Source organism: Balaenoptera musculus, chromosome 3 (assembly GCF_009873245.2).
Source record: "Balaenoptera musculus isolate JJ_BM4_2016_0621 chromosome 3, mBalMus1.pri.v3, whole genome shotgun sequence".
NCBI lineage: Eukaryota > Metazoa > Chordata > Mammalia > Artiodactyla > Balaenopteridae > Balaenoptera > Balaenoptera musculus.
In genome coordinates this window covers 164468321-164495232 of record NC_045787.1, presented here as the reverse complement: position 1 = coordinate 164495232, position 26912 = coordinate 164468321, and the positions used below count along the sequence as shown (strand labels likewise).

The 26912-nt window shown below is 43.7% G+C and overlaps 1 protein-coding gene across 2 annotated transcripts; it reads right to left on the bottom strand.

Annotated features, from left to right (window-relative positions):
• Positions 1-2617: 2617 nt before the first annotated feature.
• LOC118893330 (zinc finger protein 558-like) lies at positions 2618-25471 on the bottom strand. Of its 2 annotated transcripts, XM_036848750.1 has the most exons (8): positions 25308-25471; positions 21477-21693; positions 18811-18919; positions 6988-7076; positions 6327-6453; positions 5437-5520; positions 4140-4222; positions 2618-3647 (listed from the first exon to the last, which is right to left on the bottom strand). In XM_036848750.1, exons 4-8 carry the CDS (start codon positions 7033-7035, stop codon positions 3039-3041), a joined length of 951 nt encoding a protein of 316 aa, XP_036704645.1. In that variant the 5' UTR covers positions 7036-7076; positions 18811-18919; positions 21477-21693; positions 25308-25471; the 3' UTR covers positions 2618-3038. The 2 variants fall into 2 exon arrangements, with proteins under 2 accessions (XP_036704645.1, XP_036704644.1); XM_036848749.1 differs by lacking the exon at positions 21477-21693.
• Positions 25472-26912: the final 1441 nt, after the last annotated feature.

Sequence of the window (26912 nt, the reverse complement as noted above, 5' to 3'; positions counted from 1 at the left end):
GGCCCCCTGAATTGGGAGCACAGAGTTTTAATCACTGCGCCACCAGGGAAGTCCCTCTCCACTTTCTTAATGCAAACTCTTTGCCTTAAAAGAAGGATCGGCCAGCGTGTCTTCTGTTTCTGTAAATACAATTATGTTGGTGTACAGCCACACCCATTTATTTATGTATTTTCTGTGGCCACTTTTGTGCCACACGGCAGAGCTGAGTAGTTGCAACAGAGACCATCTGGCCCACCAAGCCTAAAATACTTACTATCTCTCCGTTTATCGAAAAAGCTTGCAGACCCCTGTCTTAAATATTAAGTTTAAAAATCTGCACAAAATACAGAGTTAAACTACTGTTTTGGAGGGCTAAGAAAAGTATATCAGGCTGACCTGACCTAGAACAGTAAATCTGCCCTGCAAATTAACCCCCAATGCAACTGCTTTAAGGTGTTTAGAGTTCTGTACAAAGCTCTTGATTGGAGCACTGGGAAGGAAACTGGCCTACCAGATCATGTGATGTGGGCATGCGTGAAGAGGGAAAACAGCTTACATGCCTACTAGGCTGTTTGCTAGGGTTAAACTGCCCAGGCTTAATGTCAGGTTGGTTTTGTTTTGTTTTTTTGGCCGCTAGGCGGCTTGCAGGATCTTAGTTCCCAGACCAGGGATGGAACCTGGGCCCCCTGCAGTGGAAGCTAGGAGTCCTAACCACTGGACTGCCAGGGAATCCCCTCACCCCACCACCTTCTTTTCTCCTGTCAAATTGCTGCTTCTATTCTGGAAGACAAAAGCATTTCCATTTCCACAGTTTACAGCTTTGTTAATGTTGGGCAAAATCAGTATGTTATGCTTTCTGGGGTGATGGAAATATTTTATATCCTGATTGGGGTAGTGATTATAGGGGTGTATACACTGGTCAAAGCTCACCAGCCTATACATTTCAAATGGTGCATTTTATGTGGAAAGTAAGTTATGAGACAGAATTATAAAATTAAACATCGTTTTTAAGAGAGATTCAAAGAAACGATTGCCTACATGAAAACTGTATTTAAAGATTTCTTTTTTGTTCATGGAAATAGGGTATATAAAAAGAACAAAGATATTTAACTATAAAATACTGTGATTCATCAATCAGCACACACTTCCATTTCCTGGAGTTCATCTACTGACTTTGAACATAAATTACGTGGTGAAAGATGTAAAGATTTTGAACTAACGTTGATTCACATTGTGTTCTCTTACTGTATTTTGGCTTTTCAAAGTACTGCCCGTTGAAAAGGAAAGTACTATGTTTACAAGTCTATTCGGAAATGTTCAACAAAATTTAGTAGAATTCTTAATAAACATTTATCTCTAGCATTCAAAAACATTAAGAATATATGTTTACAAAGAAAAATTACATTTTTAATATATTAGCATTTAGAATGATAAAATGTGATAAAATATGAAGTGCCTAGGAAGACATCTGACACTAAATGTGCCAGACCTTCATAGGAAAATATATAAAACTTTACTAAAAGATACTAAAGAATGCCTCAATAAATGCAGATACTGAGTTCATGGCCTGAAAGATTTAATAACATAAAGATGTTGATTCCACCAGTACTGATTCAATGCAATTCCAGGCATGATACCAATGTGATTTTTTGTGAAATTCTCCAAGCTTATACGGAGACATAAAAGGCACAGAAGAGACATGCCACTCTTGAAGAAGAACAAGTTGTAGGAACCTGCCTCTCAGATATTAAAAAAAATTAGGCATAACGTTATTAAAGATGGTGCTATATTGATGCAGGACTAATAACCTGACCAGAACTGCATGGAAGGCCCAGAAACACAAAAACACACACACAAACAACTTATGGGACCTGGCTTTCTGATTAGAGTTCTAGGAAAATCAGTTCTGTAGGGGAAAATTAAATTGGGCCCCTCTTGACACCACATATAAAAACCAATAATGGATAGGAAAATATTTTAGAAGACATTTTAGAAGGATATTTTAGAAACATTTTACAAGATGAGAGACCTGTAGTATTTACGAGTACAGGTTACTGTCCCAACACAATCAGCCAAAGACCACCAGGGACAAAACCTATAGTCTGACAAAGTCAGGTTTACCAGCTTGTTGCAACCAGGTAGACCACATACGTGAGGAACCTCGGGGTGTCCCACCAAACCAAGGAAGACACATGGGTATTATAGGATTTGGGGGAAGGAGAGAGTTTGGGTGAAATTCAAATGAAGTAGCATCTTGACAGGCTTAAAAAGTAACGTGACACTGTGAGTTAAAATAGATCTAACAGAGATATCAGATGATATTTAGAACTAAACCAAAATTTTAAAAACCTTAGCTCGGGGCTTCCCTGGTGGCGCAGTGGTTAGGAGTCCGCCTGCCAATGCGGGGGACACGGGTTCAATCCCTGGTCCGGGAGGATCCCACATGCCGCGGAGCAACTAAACCCGTGCCCCTAGACCCCGCGAGTCACAACTACTGAGCCCACGCGCCGCATCTGCTGAGGCCCGCGCGCTCTAGAGCCTGTGCTCGGCAACAAGAGAAGCCCGTGCACCGCAACGAGGAGTAGCCCCCGCTCGCCGCAACTAGAGAAAGCCCACGCACAGCAACGAGGACCCAACGCAGCCAAAATAATAAATAAATAAATTTAAAAAAAAAAACAAAAAAAACCTTAGCTCAAAACTCATGTAATATAGCCAAATGGGGTAGGTAGAGGGATATCTATGGCCTTAAATGCTTATATTCAAAAACACAGACTGAAAATTAATGAGCTAGATTTCCAACCTCAGGATAGGGCCCTGATAAAAGCAATCCCACTTTCTTCACATTTATACGGTTTCTCTGCCACTCTGAATTTCCTTGTGCAGTAGTTTAAGTCCCAGCAGAAGACTTCCCCATACTGAAGATATTCACAGAGTTGCTGTCATGTGAGATGGATGAGGCTTTCCCTGCTTGCACTCCTACAATTGTCTTTACTGTGCGTTCTCACATGTTTCCTATGTGATGAGTGACTACTGGAAAGTTCCCCACAGTCGTTGCACTGCTACATCTTCCCCCCTGTGTGTACCCTCTTGTGGGCAGTCGCTTTACAACTCCTATCGAAGGCTTTTCCGCAGTCACTGAATTGGCGGGGCTTCACCCCAGTATGGGTTCTCATGTGCACCGTCAGATGGAACTTCCTGCTAAAGGTTTTGCTGCAGTCACTGCACAGATGGCGTTTCTCCCCGGTGTTATGCATAGTCAGGTCACTGCTCCTGATGAAGGCCTTCCCACAGTCACTGCATTCATATGGTTTCTCCCAAGTGTGCATCCTCCTGTGTATGGCGAGGCTCGAGCCGGATCTCAAGAATTTCCCACACTGGGTACACTTACATGGTTTCTCTCCATTGTGAGTTTGCTCGTGTGTCCTAAGAGACGAGCAGCGACTGAAAGCTTTCCCACACTGAGAACATTCGTAGGGTTTCTCACCAGCGTGAGATCGCATGTGGATCCCAAGGGATGAAGGATAACTAAACGCTTTCCCATGTTCTTTACGTTCACTGCGTTTCATTCCTGTGTAATTCCTCTTGGGCAAAATAAGGTCAGGATTCCTTCTGATGGCTTTTCCACACAGACTCTGTTCATGGGGTTTCTCTCCAGGTTGAGTTGGTGCCTGTTGATTAAGGGATAAGTGGTAACTAAAGGTTTTCTCACTTTCATTGCACTTGTGGGAATTCTCCCCCATAGAAAGTGTGTACAGTAAAGAAAGCAGATTCCTACCTTAGAAGTCGCTACCACTTTCAGAGCACACAAATTGAGTAGAGGGAATACTCGACCACAAGGCTCCATCATGGCCACATTCATAAGGCTTCTTAGGTACAGAATTTTTTTTCTGATAGTTGTTTAAAACAAAAACTGAACTCTGCGTCAATTCTAAGTCTTATTTATGGACCTGCTTACTTGTGGGACCTCTCCATGAATCAATATGGAAATCAGTTTAGAATGTTCCCCAAATTCATGACACCCCAAGACTCTCTCCTGAGACACGACTTCTCTTGGGTGAAGGCCACTGACTGGCCCCATGTCTTGCCAGGTTGTTGTGCTGTTCTATCTCATGGCAATTCCCTCCTGCAGAGAACCAGCAATGAGCCCTCATGAGCCTTACCGCTTTCCTGCTGGTAAATGGTTTTTCCCAAACTTTATTCTGCTTGGCAGTGGTCTCTTTGGTTTTAAGCTGAGAATTCTGGTCTGAAATGAATCGGAGGAAAAAACACTTAAGTTCTTGGAGAAATAAATGGTGAGATAAAGGTGATTTAAACAAAAAAAAAAAAAGCCAGGTCCACATAGATTCTTTTCATATACTGACCCTAAACATGAGAAGGCAATGTGACGGGAAAGAATGCATCAGCAGTTAAAGACAGACTCCAAGGATTTCAGCAATGTGTAGAATTTGACAAGGATGTGAACAAGGGGTGGAAATGGCAAAGTGTCTGGCTAAGAAACAATTTTGTTAAAAATGAGACGGCTGCCAATAGTCTGAGAGAGGGCACTATATCATGCAAGCAAAGTGTGAAGACAGTGGGAAAATGGGCAAGTAGCACACCTGGAAATGTTCTGGAAAGAGGAAGCAGTACTCAGTACTCTGTAATGACCTATATGGGAAAAGAATCTAAAAAAGAGTGGATAGGGGTTTCCCTGGTGGCGCAGTGGTTGGGAGTCTGCCTGCCAATGCAGGGGACACGGGTTCGAGCCCTGGTCTGGGAAGATCCCACATGCCGCGGAGCGGCTGGGCCCGTGAGCCACAACTACTGAGCCTGCGCGTCTGGAGCTTGTGCTCCGCAACAAGAGAAGCCACGACAGTGAGAGGCCCGTGCACTGCGATGAGGAGTGGACCCCGCTCGCCGCAACTGGAGAAAGCCCTCGCACAGAAACGAAGACCCAACACAGCCAAAAATAAATAAATTAATTAAAAAAAAAAAGAGTGGATATATGTATATGTATAACTGATTTACTTTGCTGTACAACAGAAACCAACACAACATTGTAAATCAACTATACCCCAATAAAAATTAATTAAAAAAAAAAAAGAAAGCAGAACAGAGCTTTTTCTAAGAGCAAACGTGGGAGAAACAAGGATTCACTGCACAGCACAGGGAACTATATTCAGCATCTTGTAATAACCTATAATGGAAAAGAATTGAAACACAAAAAAGAATATAGATATATACATATATGTATAACCAAATCACTTTGCTGTACACCTGAAACTAATACAATATTGTGAATCAACTATACTTTAATTTAAAAAAAAGGTGGGAAGAAAGAAAAGAGAGAAGGAAAGGAGAGGAAGGGAAGCAGAAGCTTCGAGGGGAAACTAACCCCAAGTGGCCGGAGATAATTTCTTAGACAAAGATGACATTTGAGAAACTCCCTAAAAAGGGCTCCTCTTGCCCAGGGCTCACCTGCACAGGTGTCTTGGAGAACTCTCCTCTTCTTGGTCCTCAGCTCCTCCTGGGTGAGCAGGCTGGGTTTACGGAGATGATACCCTGGCACGTGGGGAAAGACACATGAGGTGGGGGCAGTGCAGGGATGAAAACAGGAGCTCCCCCCCCCACCAGAGTAGGGCCGACACTTTCGGCAAATGGGCATGTGTGAACCCACGAGCAGTAACATGATGGTACCCAGGACCCCAAACTCTAAACTACCCATCATGCCCTACAGGGATCAGGGATCCTCAGACCCAAGCTCAGAGACACACTTCAGGAGCATGGAAGCTTCCAATCATGAAGAAAACTAAGTCAGTGTAATGGATGAATCTTCACTCTCAAGAGGGAGACACTAGACTAGGGGCTGGTGACTGCAGCCCAGGGGTTAACCACCTGCTTCTGAAAGTCAAATTTTATTGGAACACACTCCGCAGATGGTACATTTGTTTATGTACCATCTGCGGTGGCTTTGGCACTACAGCGGCAGCATTGAGAAGTTGCAAGAGACCCGAGGGCCCACTAAGCTGAAAATATTTCCTCTCTGGCCTCTTAAGGAAAAGTGTGCTCACCCCCACTCTACAACGTCACTGCTTTTTTTGGGGGCTGGGGGACCGTGTCATGAGGCTTCCAGAATCTTAGTTCCCCGACCAGGGATCGAACCCAGGCCCTTGGCAGTGAAAGCGCAGAGTCCTAAGCACTGGACCACCAGGGAATTCCCTACAGTGTCACTTCTTAAGGGTGGGCCACATCTCCTTCTGTGTCACTCTCTTCCCAAGAGCAAGAACAGTTCCTGCAACATAGCAGATGCCGGAGAAAGGTTTGCAGCAAAAACCAATAAATGAAGAGATGAGGCCGACCTCACTCACCCACAGAGGCCAGGTTCCTGTAGTTCTCCAGCATCACGTCTCGGTACAGGATTTTCTGAGCGGGGGCCAGCAGGGCCCACTCCTCCTGGGAGAAGTCCACCGCTACTTCCTGGAAGGTCACCGGGTCCTGAAACATCACACATTCGGGCTCAGCTAAGGCTCATCTCCAACAGTGTCCCAAGAGGGCAGGGTGTGAGGAGGACATTGCCTGGGGACTGACGCTTGGGAAGTTCAGACAGGAAGGCGAGCTCGCCCTCAGCAATCCCATCCAGCCCCATAGGTGTATTAGTTCTTCAGTGAACAGTTGAACTTTCGAACTAGACTGTGAACCCATCCAGCCTGGGTCCCCTCACTCAGGCGCCACACAGCACTGAGCTCCCAGCGGCCTGGGAGGAATACTTAGTAAATGAATGAGTGATGTTCCCAAGAGTTCCTGAGACAAAGTGGTCTCATAGCCTTTCTTGGTTTTCTGTCACAGCCCACAAGTGAGTATACTGAAAAAAATTCATAAATACTGAGGCAATGAGAGCATTCTCTAGGAAGTCCCTTAGCTACAATTAGAGGAAGCATGGGGACAAGTCCCGGTGAGGTTTGAGGCTCCAGGCCACCCACACTCAGGGAAGGGAGATGCCACGTTGGACATAGGGGGATATCTGGTTACCTGTGACCAGGTGGTCAGCAGCTCTGGAGCCACCCCTTCCTCCTCCATGTTCCCCTCCTGGCGACAGGTGGGGTCTTGAGCAGGCACAGCTAGAGGACAAGAGAGGGGCCATGAGAGATGGGCCATGCCTAGATTCCACCCCGCACAAACCTGGACGCTGCTTCACAAGACCCTGCAAGAAGCAAAGCACAAGCCCACCCACCTGCAGGCAGATTTCCTGAAAGGCCAGGGAGGTCCTGTCTCTCTCACAATCGGAAAAGAGGCCTGTGGGCCTTGCTGCCCATGGGGAAGGCTAGTAAACTCCTGTGACTGTTGAGGTCAAGCTTCAGAACAGTTTTGCAAGTCGTATAAGTCGAAAACAAGGAGGGGAATTCCCTGGTGGTCCTGTGGTTAGGACTCTGCGCTTTTACTGCCAAGGGCCCGGGTTCAACCCCTGGTCGGGGAACTAAGATACCACAAGCTGTGCAGCCTGGCAAAAAAAGACAGAAAGAAAGGGAGGAAGGGAGGAAGAAAGAGAGAGAAAGAGAGAGAGGAAGGGAGGGTGGGAGGGAGGGAGGAAACAAGGAATAATGCAATATTATCCCCCAAGTATCTCAAACCCTAAAAGGCACCGACCCTGACACAAGCAGACTCAGGGGCTCCTAGGACTCACTCCCACCTTGTCCTGGCCTTTGGAAGCCCTGGAGGAAGAGGGTCTCAGGAAAATAGTGGCCAGGGCATGATCTACCTCCAGGAGGGGGCTCAAGGGGGAAGAAGGCCCATGTGGGAGAGGGCAGACAGCAGAAGCAAGAAGAACTACAATTCTGCAGCCTGTGGAACAAAAACCACATTCACAGAAAGACAGACAGGATGAAAAGGCAGAGGGCTATGTACCAGATGAAGGAACAAGATAAAACCCCAGAAAAACTAAATGAAGTGGAGATAGGCAACCTCCCAGAAAAAGAATTCAGAATAATGATAGTGAAGATGATACAGGACCTCGGGAAAAGAATGGAGGCAAAGATTGAGAAGATGCAAGAAATGTTTAACAAAGACCTAGAAGAATTAAAGAGCAAACAAACAGAGATGAACAATACAATAACTGAAATGAAAAATACACTAGAAGGAATCAATTGCAGAATAACTGAGGCAGAAGAACGGATAAGTGACCTGGAAGACAGAATGGTGGAATTCACTGCCATGGAACAGAATAAAGAAAAAAGAATGAAAAGAAATGAAGACAGCCTACGAGACCTCTGGGACAACATTAAACACAACAACATTCTCATTATAGGGGTCCCAGAGGGAGAAGAGAGAGAGAAAGGACCCGAGAAAATATTTGAAGAGAGTATAGTCGAAAACCTCCCTAACATGGGAAAGGAAATAGCCACCCAAGTCCAGGAAGCACAGAGAGTCCCAGGCAGGATAAACCCAAGGAGAAACACACCAAGACACATAGTAATAAAACTGACAAAAATTAAAGACAAAGAAAAATTATTGAAAGCAACAAGGGAAAAATGACAAATAACATACAAGGGAACTCCCATAAGGTTAACAGCTGATTTCTCAGCAGAAATTCTACAAGCAAGAAGGGAGTGGCATGATATATTTAAAGTGATGAAAAGGAAGAACCTACAACCAAGATTACTCTATCTACCCGGCAAGGATCTCATTCAGATTTTTTTAAAATTTATTTATTTATTTATGGCTGTATTGGGTCTTCGTTTCTGTGCGAGGGCTTTCTCTAGTTGCAGCAAGCGGGGGCCACTCTTCATCGCGGTGTGCGGGCCTCTCATTATCGTGGCCTCTCTTGCTGCGGAGCACAGGCTCCAGACGCGCAGGCTCAGTAATTGTGGCTCACGGGCCCAGCCGCTCCGCAGCATGTGGGATCCTCCCAGACCAGGGCTCGAACCCGTGTCCCCTGCATTAGCAGGCAGATTCTCAACCACTGCGCCACCAGGGAAGCCCTCGCATTCAGATTTGACAGAGAAATCAAAAGCTTTACAGACAAGCAAAAGCTAAGAGAATTCAGCATCACCAAACCAGCTCTACAACAAATGCTAAAGGAACTTCTCTAAGTGGGAAACACAAGAGAAGAAAAGGACCTACAAAAACAAACCCATAACAATGGTAATAGGAACATACATATTGATAATTGCCTTAAATGTGAATGGATTAAATGGTCCAACCAAAAGACACAGGCTCGCTGAATGGATACAAAAACAAGACCCATATATATGCTGTCTACAAGAGACCCACTTCAGACCTAGGGACACATCCAGACTGAAAGTGAGGGGATGGAAAAAGATAATCCATGCAGATGGAAATCAAAAGAAAGCTGGAGTAGCAATACTCATATCAGATAAAATAGACTTTAAAATAAAGGATGTTACAAGAGACAAGGAAGGACACTACATAATGATCAAGGGGTCAATCCAAGAAGAAGATATAACAATTATAAATATATATGCACCCAACATAGGAGCACCTCAATACATAAGGCAACTGCTAACAGCTATAAAAGAGGAAATCGACAGTAACACAATAATAGTGGGGGACCTTAACACCTCACTTACACCAATGGACAGGTCATCCAAACAGAAAATTAACAAGGAAACACAAGCTTTAAATGACACAATAGACCAGATAGATTTAATTGATATTTATAGGACATTCCATCCAAAAACAGCAGATTACACTTTCTTCTCAAGTGCGCATGGAACATTCTCCAGGATAGATCACATCTTGGGTCACAAATCAAGCCTCAGTAAATTTAAGAAAATTGAAATCATATCAAGCATCTTTTCTGACCACAATGCTATGAGATTAGAAATCAATTACAGGGAAAAAAACGTATAAAACACCAACACATGAAGGCTAAACAAAACGTTACTAAATAACCAAGAGATCACTGAAGAAATCAAAGAGGAAATCAAAAAATACCTAGAGACAAATGAAAACGAAAGGATGAATCCAAAACCTATGGGACACAGCAAAAGCAGTTCTAAGAGGGAAGTTTATAGCAATACAAGCCTACCTCAAGAAACAAAAATCTCAAATAAACAATCTAACCTTACACCTAAAGGAACTAGAGAAAGAAGAACAAACAAAACCCAAAGTTAGTAGAAGGAAAGAAATCATAAAGATCAGAGCAGAAATAAATAGAAACAAAAAAATAAAAAGAAGGCCCACGTGGGAGTGGGTAGAGCTTGCTGACTGGGGTGTCCGGGGAGGAAAGTTGGGGGGGGAAGGGGGGCAGAGGGACCAGAAACTGAGTCAAGATGAGGGCAAAGGAGCATATGGATTTACACCTCATGACTAGCTTATCGGAAGTTTTGCACGAAGAGTGTTCTGTTCCTATTTATATTTTTTAAAGATCATTTTGGCTGCTGTTCACAGGACAGAACTGGGGAGGGCAAGGATAGAAGCAGGCGGCTGGGGGAGGGCAGTGGCAGGGCCCAGGACACCTTGGAAGAGGCCAGGAGCAGCAGAGAGATTCTAAGTGATTAGTATGGTATACATATCAGCGGAAACATCAAAGGATTTGCTAGGGAATTAGACTGGGGTGGAAGGGGACATGGGGGAAACCCAAAGCCAATAACAGAAGGTAGAGAAACCATGGAGGATCACTGGATCCTTTATACTGACAATGTTGAACTTTTTTTTTTTTTTTTTTTTTTGCGGGTGGAGAGGGCCACACCAAATGGCTTGCGGGATCTTAGTTCCCTGACCTGGGATTGAACCCAGGCCCATGGCAGTGAAAGTGCTGAGTCCTAACTACTGGACCACCAGGGAATTTCTGACAGTGTTGAACTTTATACCTGAGCCCTGTGGTCCTAGAAAACAGCAATGGGACTTCCCTGGTGGTCCAGTGGTTAAGACTCTATGTTCCCAATGCAGGGGGCATGGGTTCAATCCCTGGTCAGGGACCTAAGATCCCACATGTCACACAGCACAGCCAAAAAAATAAATGAAATAAATATACTTAAAAAAAAAAAAAAAGAAAAAGAAAACAGCAGTGGGTAAGAAATCCCCCCAACCCTTTGTGTCCTGCAATGAAACACCCTTCCCCACACAACTTAGGTAAGACCCAAGGATGACCCCTTTGTTTACCTATGAAAAGACCAGGCAGAGACTGTCCAAATTCCCCATATCTGTCTCATGAATGAGTAGCTAAACCGTCTGTCCCCGCCCCCCCAGCAACCTGGACAAAACTTCACCAAACTTCAATCAGGCTTCTCCCCACCCACCCACCTCCCACCATGCCCCTGGGCCACTGAACTCTGGCCCACCCTTGAGCCTGGAAAACAGCTGTCCTTCAGGATCTCACTTCCCAGCCTTGTTTACTCTTTCTGATCAAAGAAAAGCCTGACCCTGGGGCGGGAGTGTTGGGTCATTAGCAAGTCTCTCCTTACAATACTAATAAACTGGGTAAATAATGGCCATTGCTTGAGAGGGAAAGATTAAGGAGGGGCAGGTTTGTTCAAGGTGAGGTGTGGCAGAGACAAAAATATATATATTTTGTATACCCTGAAAATTAATAATGATGTATATATCATATAGACTCTACACATATATATTTAACAAATAGCAAATATTTTCCCATCAAACTAAAAGGGGTACAACGCCATGAAAGCTCAGGCACTAGGGAACTCAGGAGCTCAGAGGGTGTGGTCATCTATCCCTCTGACCACCCTCTCCCCACTCCTTGGCAAAAGACGAGGGGGCTGCCAGCTGGAGGTTTCAGGAAGGAAAGGAAATTTCCTCGTGGAGCAGGGCCACTCCCATAAGGCACACTCCCTCAGAAAGAGGCTTGACAGAGCAGAGGCTTTTTTTGCAAGAAGGATATATCAAGGCCTATTCTTAGGCTCGTGGGAACGAGGGGGATTGGGGGGAATAACTTCAAAATGTGGTGGACCAGCAGGCTGAGAGAGGGCTTCCAGGGATGTCTTACCTGGGCTCCAGGTTCGGGCAGCCATCTGCCCTCAGCACCCGGTAGACAAACTGTATAGCCACAGATGACAAAAGATGACCAGGGGCCCGTGGCAGCTGGGGCTGTGCTGGGGATATTTGGAATTTATGTGTATAAAATTTTTAAATATCCCTATGCCTTCAAACCAGCAACTTGTAGGACTGTAAACAAGAGGAACCCTGGCACCTGTGGCGATATAGACAAATGAAATAGATGTGTGTCTGTATTCAAGCTTGTTTACTACAAACTGTTTATAATGGGTAAAAACTAGAACCAACCAAAACATCCCGTTACAGTATAGCAAGGGGCTAAAGAATTATCAGATATTTGTATATGGGATATGATTACAGTGTTTAAAACAAAACCAAACAACTGACACAGATCTGAAGACAAAGTATAAATACATTTACGTAATTTATAAAATATATATGTGTATTGAAAATGACTGCGAGGTGAAGGCTTTTTTTTTTAATATAAATTTATTTATTTATTTTTGGCTGCGTTGGGTCTTCGTTGCTGCGTGCGGGCTTTCTTTAGTGGCGGCAAGCTGGGGCTACTCTTCCTTGCGGTGCACGGGCTCTAGGCGCACGAGCTTTGGTAGTTGTGGCACGCAGGCTCAGTAGTTGTGGTGCACGGGCTTAGTTACTCAGCGGCATGTGGGATCTTCCCGGACCAGGGCTCGAACCTGTGTCCCCTACATTGGCAGGCAGATTCTTAACCACTGCGCCAACAGGGAAGCCCCGAGGCGAAGGCTTTGAATAAACATTTCTCCAAAGAAAATATATAAATGGCCAATAAGCACACAAAAAGATGCTCAACATCAGTAATCATTAGGAAAATGCAAATCAGAACCATCATGAGATACCACTTCATACCCGTTAGGATGGCATAAGGGACGGAGGGAGGGAGGGAGGGAAGGAGGAAGGGGGAAAGAGGGAAAGAGAGAAAGGAGAAATGAAATAACAAGTGTTGGAGAGGATGTGGAGAAACTGGAACCCTTGTGGGAATGTGAAATGATGCAGCCACTGTAGAAGAGTGTGGCGGTTCCTCAAAAACCTTAACCAGAGTTACCTTAACAGAGATCCAGCAATTCTATTTCTGGGTATACACACCCAAAAGAATTGAAAACAAAGCCGAACAGATATTTGCACACTAATATTCATAGCAGCATTATTCACAATAGATGAAAGATAGAAACAGCCCAAATGTCCATCAACAGATGAATGGATAAACAAAATGTGTATACTTACAATGGAATATTATTCACCCTTATAAAGGAATGAAATTCTGACACGTGCTACAACGTGGAAGAATTTTGAATACATTATGTTAAGTGAAATAAGCTGGACACAAAAGGACAAATGTTGTATGATTCCACTTATCTGAGGTATGTAGGTAACAGTCAACTTCATAGAGAAAGAAAGTAAAACAGAGGGTGCCAGGGACTGGGAGTTACGGTTCTGGGGAGTTATTGTTTAATGGGGACAGTTTCAGTTTGGGAAAATGAAAAAGTTCTGGAGATGGATGGCGGTGATGACCGCACAACAATGTATTATGTACTTAGTGCTACTGAAAAGTACCCTCAAAAAAGGTTAAAAGGTAAATTTTATGTTACATATAGTTTACTACAATTAAAAAAAAAACTGCAAAGACATACCTACATTGGTAACACTGGGGCCCTCTGGAGAAGAACATGACACTGTTTCATGTGCACTTGGCAGGGGAAACATGAAGGGAAATGTTGACATTTTTACTCTACAGTTTCCTGAATTATTTTAATGTTAAACAACATATCCACACATTACCTGTGTAACTGAGAAAAATTAAACTGTCAAGTACAAACAAAAATGATGTATGGGGACTTCCCTGGTGGTCCAGTGGGTAAGACTCCATGCTCCCAATGCAGGGGGCCAGGGTTCGATCCCTAGTCCGGGAACTAGATCCTGCGTGCATGCCGCAACTAAGAGTCAGCATGCTGAAACTAAGAGTTCGCAGGCTGCAACTAAGAAGTCCACATGCTGCAACTAAGTCTGCATGCCACAACTAAAGATCCCACGTGCCACAACTAAGACCCAGCACAGCTAAAATAAATAAATATTTTTTAAAAAATGATGTATGTAGCTGAAGCATCACCCCTGCACATGGCTAATCTCATGGATCAAAGGAACTTTTGCTCTCTCACCTATAGGCACACACCAAGTGCCTTCCACTTGGAGCCTTGGCAACCAAAAGAAGAGCCTTTTTTAAAAAAAATTTATTTTATTGAAGTATAGTTGATTTACATTGTTGTGTTCATTTCTGCTGTACAGCAAAGTGATTCAGTTATACATGTACATATTCTTTTTTATATTCTTTTCCATTATGGTTTATCACAGGATATTGAATATAGTTCCCTGTGCTATACAGCAGGACCTTGTTGTTCATCCATTCTATATATACTAGTTTGCATCTGCTAACCCCAAACTCCCAATCCATCCCTCCCCCCTCCCCCTCCCCCTTGGCAACCACAAGCCTGTTCTCTATGTCTGTTTCTGTTTCGTAGATAGGTTCATTTGTGTCATATTTTAGATTCCACATATAAGTGATATCATATGGTATCTGTCTTTCTGGAAGAGCCTTTTAAATCAAACAACTATTTAGCTTCATGAAATGCATCCTTTTACATTATTTTATCGTTAGAAATAGTGTGAAGCAAACATTATTGTGCACTGTAAGGCAACATTATTGTAAGTTGCATGTAATGTGCCCAAGTTGTGGCCTGTAGCATGTCCCACCTGGAAGATTCCAATGTTTTCCAGACTGGTTCCTCTGCCCCCTTTTATCTCTATGTCTTAAGAGTTAACAGTGCTCCATGAAGTCGACAGAATTCTCTTGGGGAGGAAAAAGCCCACAGATCTGATTATGCCCCTTCCCTTAAGGACTTAAGAACTTCTAGAATACCTCCTCCAATCACAACAGGGAAGACCCTCCCACATCTGGCTCCAAGCAGCCTTCCACACACCTACCCAGCCCTCCCCGGCATGAATGCTTGCTGAAGAATGACTGGGGGGCAGACCAGGGTCCTTCTGGTCTCGGTGCTGGGTTTTGGGGGCAAAACTCTCTCCTGAGAATTTGCAAACACAAGTCCACTTCCCGTGGGTATCAGGCCAAATTCACAATACCTCTGTGGTCCAAAACATCTCCAGCAGGGAACTGGCATGAGCATATGAACGTTACTTTCGGAAAAATTCAGCTCCCACCAGGTCATAAAAGAGTCCTACCCATGGATTCCCCAAACCCACGCTGACACTGAAAAGTTCCATAAGTCAAGGATACACCAGATAATAATAAGGAGCCCATCTCATTCATGAGCATAAATGCAAACAGCAGAGAGAAGGTATCAGCACACTGAATGTACCTTAGTAAAATGTATAAATGAAAAATTTATAAATAAATGTAAAATATAAAGAATGTAAAATACATTTATAAATAATAAATAATACAAATAAAAAATGTATAGATAAAATGTGTAAATAAACGTAACATGTAAAAAATGTTTAAAATGTATAAATGAAAATAAAAATAAAGGGAATTCTCTGGTGGTTCAGTGGTTAGGACTCTGCGCTTCCACTGCAGGGGGCATGGGTTCAATCCCTGGTCAGGGAACTAAGATCCCACAAGCCACGTGGTGTCAATAAATAAATAAATAAATAAATAAATAAAAAGATAATCTACCACAACCACAAAGGGATCCAAGTCAGGTTTAACATTTTTTAAAAAACCAACTCATGGAATTTACAACATTAATAGACTGAAGGAGAAAAACCATATGATCATCTCAATAGATTCAGAAAACATTTTTTTAAATTAATTAATTAATTTATTTATTAAATTTTTGGCTGCGTTGGGTCTTTGTTGCTGCGCACGGGGCTTCTCTAGTTGTGGTGAGGGGGGGCTACTCTTCGTTGCGGTGCACAGACTTCTCATTGCTGTGGCTTCTTATTGCGGAGCACGGGCTCTAGGCACGCGGGCTCCAGTAGTTGTGGCGCATGGGTTTAGTTGCTCTGTGGCATGTGGGGTCTTCCCGGCCCAGGGCTCAAACCCGTGTTGGCAGGCAGATTCTTAACCACTGCACCGCCCGGGAAGCCCCCAGTAAACATATTTGATAAAATCACTATCTATTCAATGACAAAAAAAGAAAAGTCAGGACCTCCCTGGTGGTCCAGTGGTTAAGATCCCTCGCTTCCACTGCAGGGTTCTATCCTAGTCGGGAAACTAAGATCCCACAGGCCAAGCAGAGCGCCAAAAAAAAAAAGTTAACAAATAAGAAAAGGGCAACTTCCCTGGCAGTCCAGTGGTTAAGACTCTGCGCTCCCAATGCAGGGGCCTGGGTTCCATCCCTGGTCAGGGAACTAGATCCCGCATGCTGCCAACTAAGAGCCCGTGTGCCGCAACTAAAAAAAAAAAGATCCCACATGCTGCAACAAAGATCTTGCACACAGCAACGAAGATCCCACGTGCCACATCGAAGACCCGGCGCAGCCAAATAAATAAATATTAAAAAAAAAATTAAAAAGGAGGTAACAGGCTCATCGGAAAAGTTTTCTAAAAACCTACACCTTGAGCTCAATATCAAAAAAACAAACAACCCAATTAAAAAATGGGTGGAAGACCTAAATAGACATTTCACCAAAGAAAACATACAGATGGCCAAGAGGCACATGAAAAGATGCTCAACATCACTAATTATTAGAGAAATGCAAATCAAACTACAGTGAGGTATCACTGACTCAATAATCAGAATGCCATCATCAAAAAATCTGCAAACAATAAATGCTGGAGAGGGTGTGGAGAAAAGGGAACCCTCTTGCACTGTTGGTGGGAATGTAAATTGATACAGCTACTATGGAGAACAGTATGGAGGTTCCTTAAAAGACTAAAAATAGAACTACCATATGACCCAGCAATCCCACTACTGGGCATCTACCCTGAGATAACCATAATTCAGAAGAACACATATACCCCAATGTTCATTGCAGCACTATTTACAATAGCCAGGACATGGAAACAACCTAAATGTCCAACAACAGATGAATGGATAAAGAAGATGTGGTACATATATAAAATAGAATATTAGCCATAAAAAGGAACGAAATTGGGTCATTTGTAGAGATGTGGATGGACCTAGAATCTGTCATACAGAGTGAAGTAAGCCAGAAAGAGAAAAACAAATATCATATATTAATGCATATATATGGAATCTAAAAAGAAGGGTACAGATGAACCTATATGCAGGGCAGGAATAGAGACACAGACATACAGAATGGACATGTGGACACAGCGGGGGAAGGGGAGGGTGGGACAAATTGGGAGATTAGGTTTGACATAAATACACTACCATGTGTAAAATAGATAGCTAGTGGGGACCTGCTCTATAGCACAGGGAGCTCAGCTCAGTGCTCTGTGACTACCTAGATGGGTGGGATGGGGGGTGGGGTGGGAGGGAAGTCCAAGAGGGAGGGGATATAGATATACATATAGCTGATTCCCTTTATTGTACAGCAGAAACTAACACAACATTATAAAGCAATTATACTTCAATAAAAAAAATTAAAAGGGCTTCCCTGGTGGCGCAGTGGTTAAGAATCCGCCTGCCAATGCAGGGGACACGGGTTCAATCTCTGGTCCGGGAAGATCCCACATGCCACGGAGCAACTAAGCCCGTGCGCCGCAACTACTGAGGCTGCGTGCTGCAGCTACTGAAGCCCACACACCTAGAGCCCCGTGCTCCGCAACAAGAGAAACCACTGCAATGAGAAGGCTGAGCACCGCAAGGAAGAGTAGCCCCTGCTCGCTGCAACTATAGAAAGCCCGCGCACAGCTCAACGAAGACCCAATGCAGCCAAAAATAAATAAATAAAAAATAAATTATTTTTTTAAATTAATAAATAAATAAAAATTTAAAAATAAAATAAATTATTTATATTATAGTTTATAGAAGTTATAATTTATATGATTTAAATTATATTATCAATCATGCTATTACTTAGCATCTTTAGTCCTATTATCAAGTATATTATTAATTATAGTTTATCATTTTGTATTATACAATATTATATTATTAATAATATAACAGTATTTCATATGATACATTATTAATAATATAAATGTAATTATGTTATAATTAAGATATAATTCTATTTCAGTTATATAATTCCATCAGTTTATGTAATTTCAATTATATACAGTTCAAGGACATGAAAAAATAATGTCTGGTGATAGGAATCACAAAGTAGCAGCTCTTAGAGTTGGAGACTGTCTGGGAAAGGGCACCCGGAACTTTCTGGGGTGATGGGAAACTCATATCCTTGATTGGGATGTTAGTTATTCAGATGTACATATTTGGCAAACCTCTTGAAATTGTTCACTTAAGATCTGTGTATTTCATTTTTGGTAAACTTTGCCTCAATTTTTAAAAGCCGTTTTTAAAATTTGGGGGAAAACAAACAAATAAAGAAAGAAATGGGCAGGGGTCCTCTAAAAAAATAATAATAAAATTAAATTTAAAAATTAAAAAATAAATAAAAACCTACACCTCCAGAATGTGGTAACTGAACTGAGGTTACAAAAGAGAATGTTTTTAAGAGACACATGCTGAGATCTTTAGAGGTGAAGGGTTATTTCTGCAACTTACTCTCAAATGGTTCAAAAAAGATAGTGTTGACAATTATTACATGTATAGAGAGAGAGAAAAAAAAATGTGGCAAAATGTTAACAAATGCTGAATCTAGACAAAGAGCAAATGAGATTTCACTGTCCTGTTCTTACAATTTTTTATTCTGTAAGCTTAAAATGTTTTCCAAATGAAAACAAAAAAAGGAGCCATAACTTACTGGTGAAAAGTTGAAAAATTTCCCTTTGAAGTCCGAAGAAAGACAAGGATGGCAGCTGTCACCATTTTATGTCATGATGGTACTGGAGGTCCCCATCAGGGCAGTAAAGCTGAAAAAGCAAAGAAAAGAATACTTTGAGGACTGGAAAGGGAAAAACACATCCATCATATTCACAGATGAATGCAGTATGCATAAAAAATCCAAAAGCATATACAGGTCAATTATCCCACTTAAATAGCTTTTTTTTAAAAAATTAATTAATTTATTTATTTATGGCTGTGTTGGGTCTTCGTTTCTGGGCGAGGGCTTTCTCTAGTTGCGGCAAGTAGGGGCCACTCTTCAGCGCGGTGTGCGGGCCTCTCATTATCGCGGCCTCTTGTTGCGGAGCACAGGCTCCAGACGCGCAGGCTCAGTAATTGTGGCTCACGGGCCCTGTTGCTCCGCGGCATGTGGTATCTTCCCAGACCAGTGCTCGAACCCGTGTCCCCTGCATTGGCAGGCAGATTCTCAACCACTGCGCCACCAGGGAAGCCCCTAAATAGCTTTTTTAATTTAAAAAATTTTTATAGGATACAAAACATACAAAAGTTACAAAAACCAATTGTAATGTTATATGTGACATTTTTAATAAGTATTTCAATGCCACTCACAAGTCTATCTTGTCCCCTGAAGTGGGCGCTGTGCCAGGTTCAAAGTGACCAACAGAGGTTTGTCCCTGTGTAAATAAATATGTAAATAAATAAAGTGGTGCCGGCAGAGGGAAGCCCACGTGCCCCAGGTGGGACTAGAGCGAGATGCCTGGGAGTCCACAGGTGTGTGGGTGTCCTCCTAGCCACAGTGACAAGCAGCTGCCTCTGGAGTCCGCCAGCACAGCCCAGCTGTTGCCACTTGGGGGGCAGGGGGGGAATGGGCCCTGTGCCCTCAGTTCATTAGGCCCTCCTCCCATGGAGACAGTGGAGGGGAACGTTTGTGGCACAGGTGATCATGCATACTCTCCTTGTTCAAATTCTGTACAATGAACACTCAAAACTTTCACAGACAGACACAAACACACAAACTCTATTTAGATCTATTACATACATAATATATATACATCCAAATATCTATCCATTTTGGATTGAAGATAAGAGCCATTTTTCACCTTTTCCCCATTAGAGGTAAGGAAACCTCATTGCTTCCATAGCACCCCAAAGCCACGAGCTACTCCAAAGGCTACTCCATCGGTATAAATGTTTGCGGTTTTGCCCTCAGATAAAGTACAAGCCAGAGTAAAAGCATATAATTCAGGCTGGTGGACCAAAGTAGCCATAGATATAGGTGCTGCCTCAAGGATATCAAAAGGAGTTGCAATATTTACCCAGCACAATATTTACCATTTTCTCCCTTTAAATAAGAACCATGGGTAAACCTTGAAAAATCTGCATTGGTTGGAGGAGTCTCCTGTAAATTATTATGCGGAGTCAAAAGGTGATCTGTCAGGGTTAGGCGGTTGTGAGGGATTTCGTCAGTGAAGGAGGGGAGAAGAGTAGAAGGGTTGAGGTGAGCACAATGTGAGAGTTATGTGAGGAGCGATTAGCAAAAGGATTTCATTAGAGGTGAGGCGGCTTATTGGAAAGTGCTGAGGTGTGACAAGAAATTAAGAGGGCTTTGACTGCATGGGGTACAAAGATGGTTAAAGGGGATCCCATGATCATCTCTTCAGTGGCTTTAGCCAGAAGGGCAGTGGCAGGAATGGCTCTCATGCAAGGGGACTAGCCCATGCCAGAGTCCAGCTGCTGGCTATAATACCCCATGGTCAGTGATGGTCCCTATTGTTTTGGGTGAGTACTCCAAGGGCATTCCCTTCCTTCTCACATACAAAGAGGAAAAAGGGAAGCTGATGATTAGGATGTCCAAGCTTTTCTTTAAGGCTTCAAAAGCTGGGTCATCTTGATCTCCCTAGTTAATGGGGTCAGGTTTGCAGGTTTTCAATAAAGCGTTATAGGGGCTGAGCCATAAGAGAAATTTGGAATCCAAATTTCGACAGTAGCCGGCTGGCCCGAGAAAACCTCCTAACTGGCTCTTAGTCTTAGGTTTCGGGAAGTTCAGGATGCCACGAAGCCTATCTGCATCCAAATGTAGTCCTTCTTCCGAGATCGGGTGCCCTAAATATCAAACCTGAATATGAGCAAACTGCAATTTTTCTTTGGAGACTTTATATCCCTTTAAGGCCAAAAGTTTTAGCAGGTGGATGCTATTTTCCTGGGAGGAAGCCCTACTCTTGCCCGCCACCTTGGCTATTATTAAGATGCTGGGCATTCCAAGTTTGACTCCCTAGAGGCTAAAGGAAACCACCTCATTGCTATTTCTTCCCAAAACACTGCTCTCAAAGGAACCAAAGGCCAAACCTCAGTCATGGTCCAAAGAGACACTCCCCAAGATAACAATTTACAAAAACTGACTAGAAATGCCCAACAATTGGCTCCAGAAAAGGAAAAAATATATATATATTGACCTAGTAACTGTTGGTTCAATAAAAAGAAAGAACTCCGGTTTGGGCCAAATAACTGGTCCTACTAGAAATTCTAAGATTCGCATTCCTGTCGTTTTGGTCCACTGACAAAATGAGAGCATTCAAGAACCATTATTGGTGGGGAAATAGTAAGAAGCCTACGAAGACCACCTACCTTGCGTGCCCCTCCTGTCCAAAGTACAATGCAGGGAAACCTGTTCATGCTGTTCCTGGACATTTTGAATTGCCTGATGGGTCATTTGAGGTTTGGCAAGTGGATTTCACGCAGCTGCCCCCATCTCACGGCTATAAATACGTTTTAGTCATGGTCTGTATGTTTTCTCACTGGACCAAAGCTTTCCCCTGTAGACAGGTCACTGCTGCTTCTGTGGCTAAAATTTTGTTGGAAAAGATTATCCCAGGACTTCCCTGGTTGCGCAGTGGTTAAGAATCCGCCTGCCAATGCAGGGGACACGGGTTCGAACCCTGGTCTGGGAAGATCCCACATGCCACGGAGCAACTAAGCCCGTGCACCACAACTACTGAGCCTGCGCTCTAGAGCCCGCGAGCCACAACTACTGAAGCCTGCGCACCTAGAGCCTGTGCTCCGCAACAAGAGAAGCCACCATAGTGAGAGGTCCGCGCACCGCAACGAAGAGTAGCCCCTGCGCGCAGCAACGAAGACCCAACGCAGCCAAAAATAAATAAATTGATTAATTAAAGAAACATAAGGAATCAATTAATTAATTGATTAATTAAAGAAAAAAAGATTATCCCTCCCTGGGGAACCTCTCTCAAACTTCATAATAGTGATCAAGGAACCCAGCTCACTGGTCAGGCACTTTGGCAAGTCTATACTGTTTGGCCAGTTTTACATTTTCACTGTGCTTACCATCCTCAAACCTCAGGGTTATTTAAACATAAGACCCTCCAAATACCCTGGCCCAAAGCACTGCCATTGGTCCTTCTAAATCTCAGATCCACCCCTAAGCTATCTGCTGGCGATGTAGAACTTCCACTCCCCCCCCCCCCCCCGCACCCCGGCCTTTCCAAGCAGGAAATGACCTCCAGCCCGCAACACCTTCCCCTCCAACCTCCACACCCCTTCCCTCCATCCCCAGGTGTCCCTGATCCCAGCCTGCAAGGTTTTCTGCCAACACCCTCTCTCGGAAAGCCTTCTGCGACAGCCTCTGAGCCACCTGACCTTCTCCATCCAAAAATTTTCTCCTTTCCCTCCATGAGGGACCCAATTTGTATCATTAGGTATCATTAGGGAGAGTCCAGCCCCCAGGGAGAGGTGGACGGAAGGCTGGAGCCCAGAGGAAAAGAAAGAAGGGATCCTGGCTCTCCTCAGGCCTGAGGGCCAAATTACGTTGGGTGGAGGTTCCCCACATCAGCAATGGAGAAGAATCTCACAGGACCAGTCCGTCTGGACGGGACCTCCTTTGGTGCGCTGGGTAGGGGTGGCCGCACTGGCTGGCTGAGTGCTCAGCAGAGGCCCTGGGGTGGCTGCAGGATGGACCACAGACCTTCTGGTCTTTTGTTTATAAACACACATGCTGGAGATATAACACTGATACATTTCCTGGGAGGAATCTTCATGGGGAACTTATTTTTCGTAGCTTGGCCATCAAATCTCTTTAATTCCTCCACTGGTTTTCTATGCAGTGCAATTTCAACAGCTGTCAGTTTTTCTCAATCTCCCTTGTAATTATGAGAACAGTACTGTATATTTTATTCATGTACGTGTTTGTTGCTTGGACTCCATCCACGATTCTAGCACAAGCACATAGTAAGTGTTCTTCATCCTTTCGTAAATAAATGACTGAGTAAATGAAGGAGCGACCCAATCCTCTAATGCCACTTCCTACACTTCTTTCAAATCCTTTTGCTTCTTTTCTATCCCTAGACTTATTCTCTTGCCACCATGCCTTCTCTAGTGCTTCCTGAAGTCTATTCCCAATCCAGGAGCTAGAATGTTCTAGCTAAATCACAAACGGAATCACATCACATCCCTGCTTCAAACTCTTCAATAAATTCCAATTTCCTTAAAGTCCCAACTAGTCCTGCTGTAAGCAGATAGGGTGGGGGCAAGGGGGTGTCCCCAGAGAGACAGAGAACCAGGAATGGCGTTCTTGACATAAGCTTGCCCTTGAACAGGTCTCAGTAATTAATGATCTTAAGGGAAGTGAGGGAATGCAAGAACAAAGGAAAGGTAGTCAAGAAATAATAGTTCAGCTATAAAACGGAGTCCTAATTCCTCCTCAAGGGATATACATAACAATCACCTAGGTAACTACATGCTGAGACCTCAGACAGGTCGGAACAGAAGGAAAGTCGATGTTGACCTTTTCTGACCCCCGTGACTTCAATCAACTAAAGCTTGGATTCTGGCAACCTTTGACCCAATTCTATGCTGAATTCTCTTCTGCTCGAGCCCCTTCATGAGTATGCATGTACCCTTAGCTTAAAACTTCCCCAATTTTGCTGTTCAAGGAGACACTGCATTGAGAAAGATCGCAGTGTACTCCTTACTTGCTGCAAGTAATATATCCTTCCCTCTCTTGCTCTTTGGCTTGGTTGTGTCTTTTGGCTCGACACCCACCAAGAGGTGAACCCAGATTTCAGGTAAACACTGCCTCCCTCTCTCATCATTCTCTACTTCCCAGGTCAGGTCTCTCTTTCCTCCATTCAGGCAACACACCAGGCTCTGTCCTGCTTCTGGGATTCTGCACTTTCTATGGGGAGGGGGAGGGGTAAGATGTGACAGGGTGAGAGAGTGGCATGGACATATATACACTACCAAATGTAAAATAGATAGCTAGTGGGAAGCAGCCGCATAGCACAGGGAGATCAGCTCGGTGCTTTGTGACCACCTAGAGGGGTGGGATGGGGAGGGTGGGAGGGAGGGAGACGCAAGAGGGAAGAGATATGGGAACATATGTATATGTATAACTGATTCACTTTGTTATAAAGCAGAAACTAACACACCATTGTACACCAATTATACTCCAATAAAGATGTTATAAAAATAAATAAATAAATAAATCATTAAACATAGAAAAAAAAAAAACCCTCCTTCCACAGCCTCTGCCTAGCTGTCCTACTTACCTTTCAGTTCTTAAAGTTCTTCTGTTACAGGCCCCCAAGTCAGTTTTCAATGTTTCTGCTCTAAATAGCCTACTCTGTGGGGACAGCACCAGTGCATTTTTTATTGTCCCTGTGCCCACGCATCGACCTAGGTCTGGTTCATATCTGGCACCCAATGAGTTTTGCTGAGTGCCCTGGAAAATGTTCAGTTATAGCTAGATTGAGAAGGTGCACACATCCACTAGAGATACAATACAAACATTAACACAGGAATTAACTTAAATGCCTGTCCACAATATAAACCACCCGTGTTATTTCTGAAACTTTTAAGAAAAATTCTCATGAAAAAGGTAAGGTGTGAGAAACATTTTCAGAAACAAGGAGCCTATGTTGCTGAATTTCCTCCAGAGTTATTTTTCCTCCAATTTCTCACCCATGAGTTTTTAACTTCCCTGAAAAAACCCCACTTGGTCAAACCACATCTCGTTTAGGGTTAGTAAATTCGATTTTCTGCGACTAATATTAGGAAAGCTGCTTCCTTCCTTTTTCTGGAGAGTCCTTATGTTTTTAAGAAATACAATCTCACGTATTTCACTTATACTTTGGATTCCTATCACGCTTTAACTACAAATATATGGCACCAAAATCCCTTTTAATAATATCAATATAAGAGATCCCTATATTTTTAAACTCTGCGGGGATCACAGCCTCTGGAGGAGAGCTGGAGTTGACTTAAGAGCTGAATAATCTTATTTTAATTGTAAGACCTGTTATTTACGTTTTCACTTCTCCCCTTTCGTTTTATTTTCTTTATTACACTTGCTTATTTACACTCACCCTAGAATCCCGAAAGTATTTTCCCAAACGAATTTGTCAAACATAAATAACTGAAAAACAGTTTATCTTAAAACCTCACCTCAATGCCGCTCAAAAAAGCAAAAGTCACAGGTAAAATTCTCTTGTACAAGGAGGGCAGAAAAGGACCTCCTTGATTAAATCTCACCGGCACCTCTCACCCGAAAAACCGACGAAATGCCCAGGTTAAGAGAACGAAAGGACACGAGGACGGAAGGTCAACGCCATCTCGACTCCCAGTCGCTTGAGACCCCGCCTCCAGAGGTCCAGGGCCGCGCACTCGCTCAGACCCCGCCCCTTGGAGCTCCACGCCCCCTCCCTCGCCTACGTACCGCCTCCCAGAGCCCGGTCTCCCCACCCTCTCCGGGACCCCGCCGTCCGGAGCTCCGTCTCCCCGCCCTTACCAAGACCCCGCCCCCGGAGCACCTTCTCCCAGCCCTCGCCGAGACCCCGCCCCCCAAGAGGCGGGGCCGCACGCGTACCTGCTCATCAGTGCCAGAGGCAGATTGCGAGGGAAACAGTGGCGCAGTTTTGGAAAAGATAGCATCTCTGGGGGCGCCCTCTCCACTTCCTTGGAAGGTGGAAGGCTCCGGGGCCCGACCTAGGAGCGCTTGAGGCGGCAGGAGCGGCGACCATTGCATCCACCAGCTTCGAGGCCGAGACCTCCTGGTGTTCTCTCACAGGAGCCGTTGGGCCCTGCCGGGCGGGCTCTGTTAGGGATCTTGGGGGAGGGGCCAGGCGGGAGGACGGGACACGGGGCGGGACCAGGGCCGCTGAAGTCGATTGGGCGGGTCCAGGGCCGCTGAAGTCGATTGGGCGGGTCCTCGCGCCTACCCTAGAGCAGCCAGGCGGCGGGAGGCTCGAAGAATGCTTTTCTTTGAGCTCTTGCAACGCGGTAAAGGAGGTACAAAGTTTCCAGGTTGTTTGTTATGCAGCAATGGATAACTGACACATCCCTCTTCACTATTCTTTATTTCTAAACTTTACTGTCCCTTCTCAGAAGTTTTTCTATATTATCTTTGAACTTGTCTTACATTTGCATGTTAATCTTAGGACTGTTAACTTTATTTAAATCTATCCAGTTTTATAAGATAAATATTAATGGATTTTTAGACATTCTACAGGTATGTACATGTTTATATCGTTTATATACTTATAATTTGTTGGTTTTATGTGGTTACCATCATTTCCCTTATTACTTTTCCTTTCATTCATTCATATAGGGAATATTTGAGTCATGTCTTCACAGAAATTTTATTTCAATTGCGGAGGAGGACAGATGGTAGAATAAATATATACAAGAAAACATATGTCAATGCCACATTGGAATGTTTCTACTACATTTCCAAGTTACATTGGGTGGAGGTTCATCCAATCATTTTTTTTTAAACCTTTTTTTAAAAATGAGAAATACAACACCAAAAAGGAAAAAACAAATTTATACTGTGATGAATACTTTTTAAATGAAAATCCCCACGACCTTAGAAATCTCATGTGTCCCTTCTTAATCACAAACCCCTAGCTCCCCACCTCAAAGGCAGCAATATCCCTGGATTTTATGTTAATCACTTCCTTGCCTTTCTTTATACTTTTACTACCCGAGTATTCATTCCTAATACTGCAGTTTTATTTTGCATATTTTCGAGTATTAGAGAAATGGAACCAT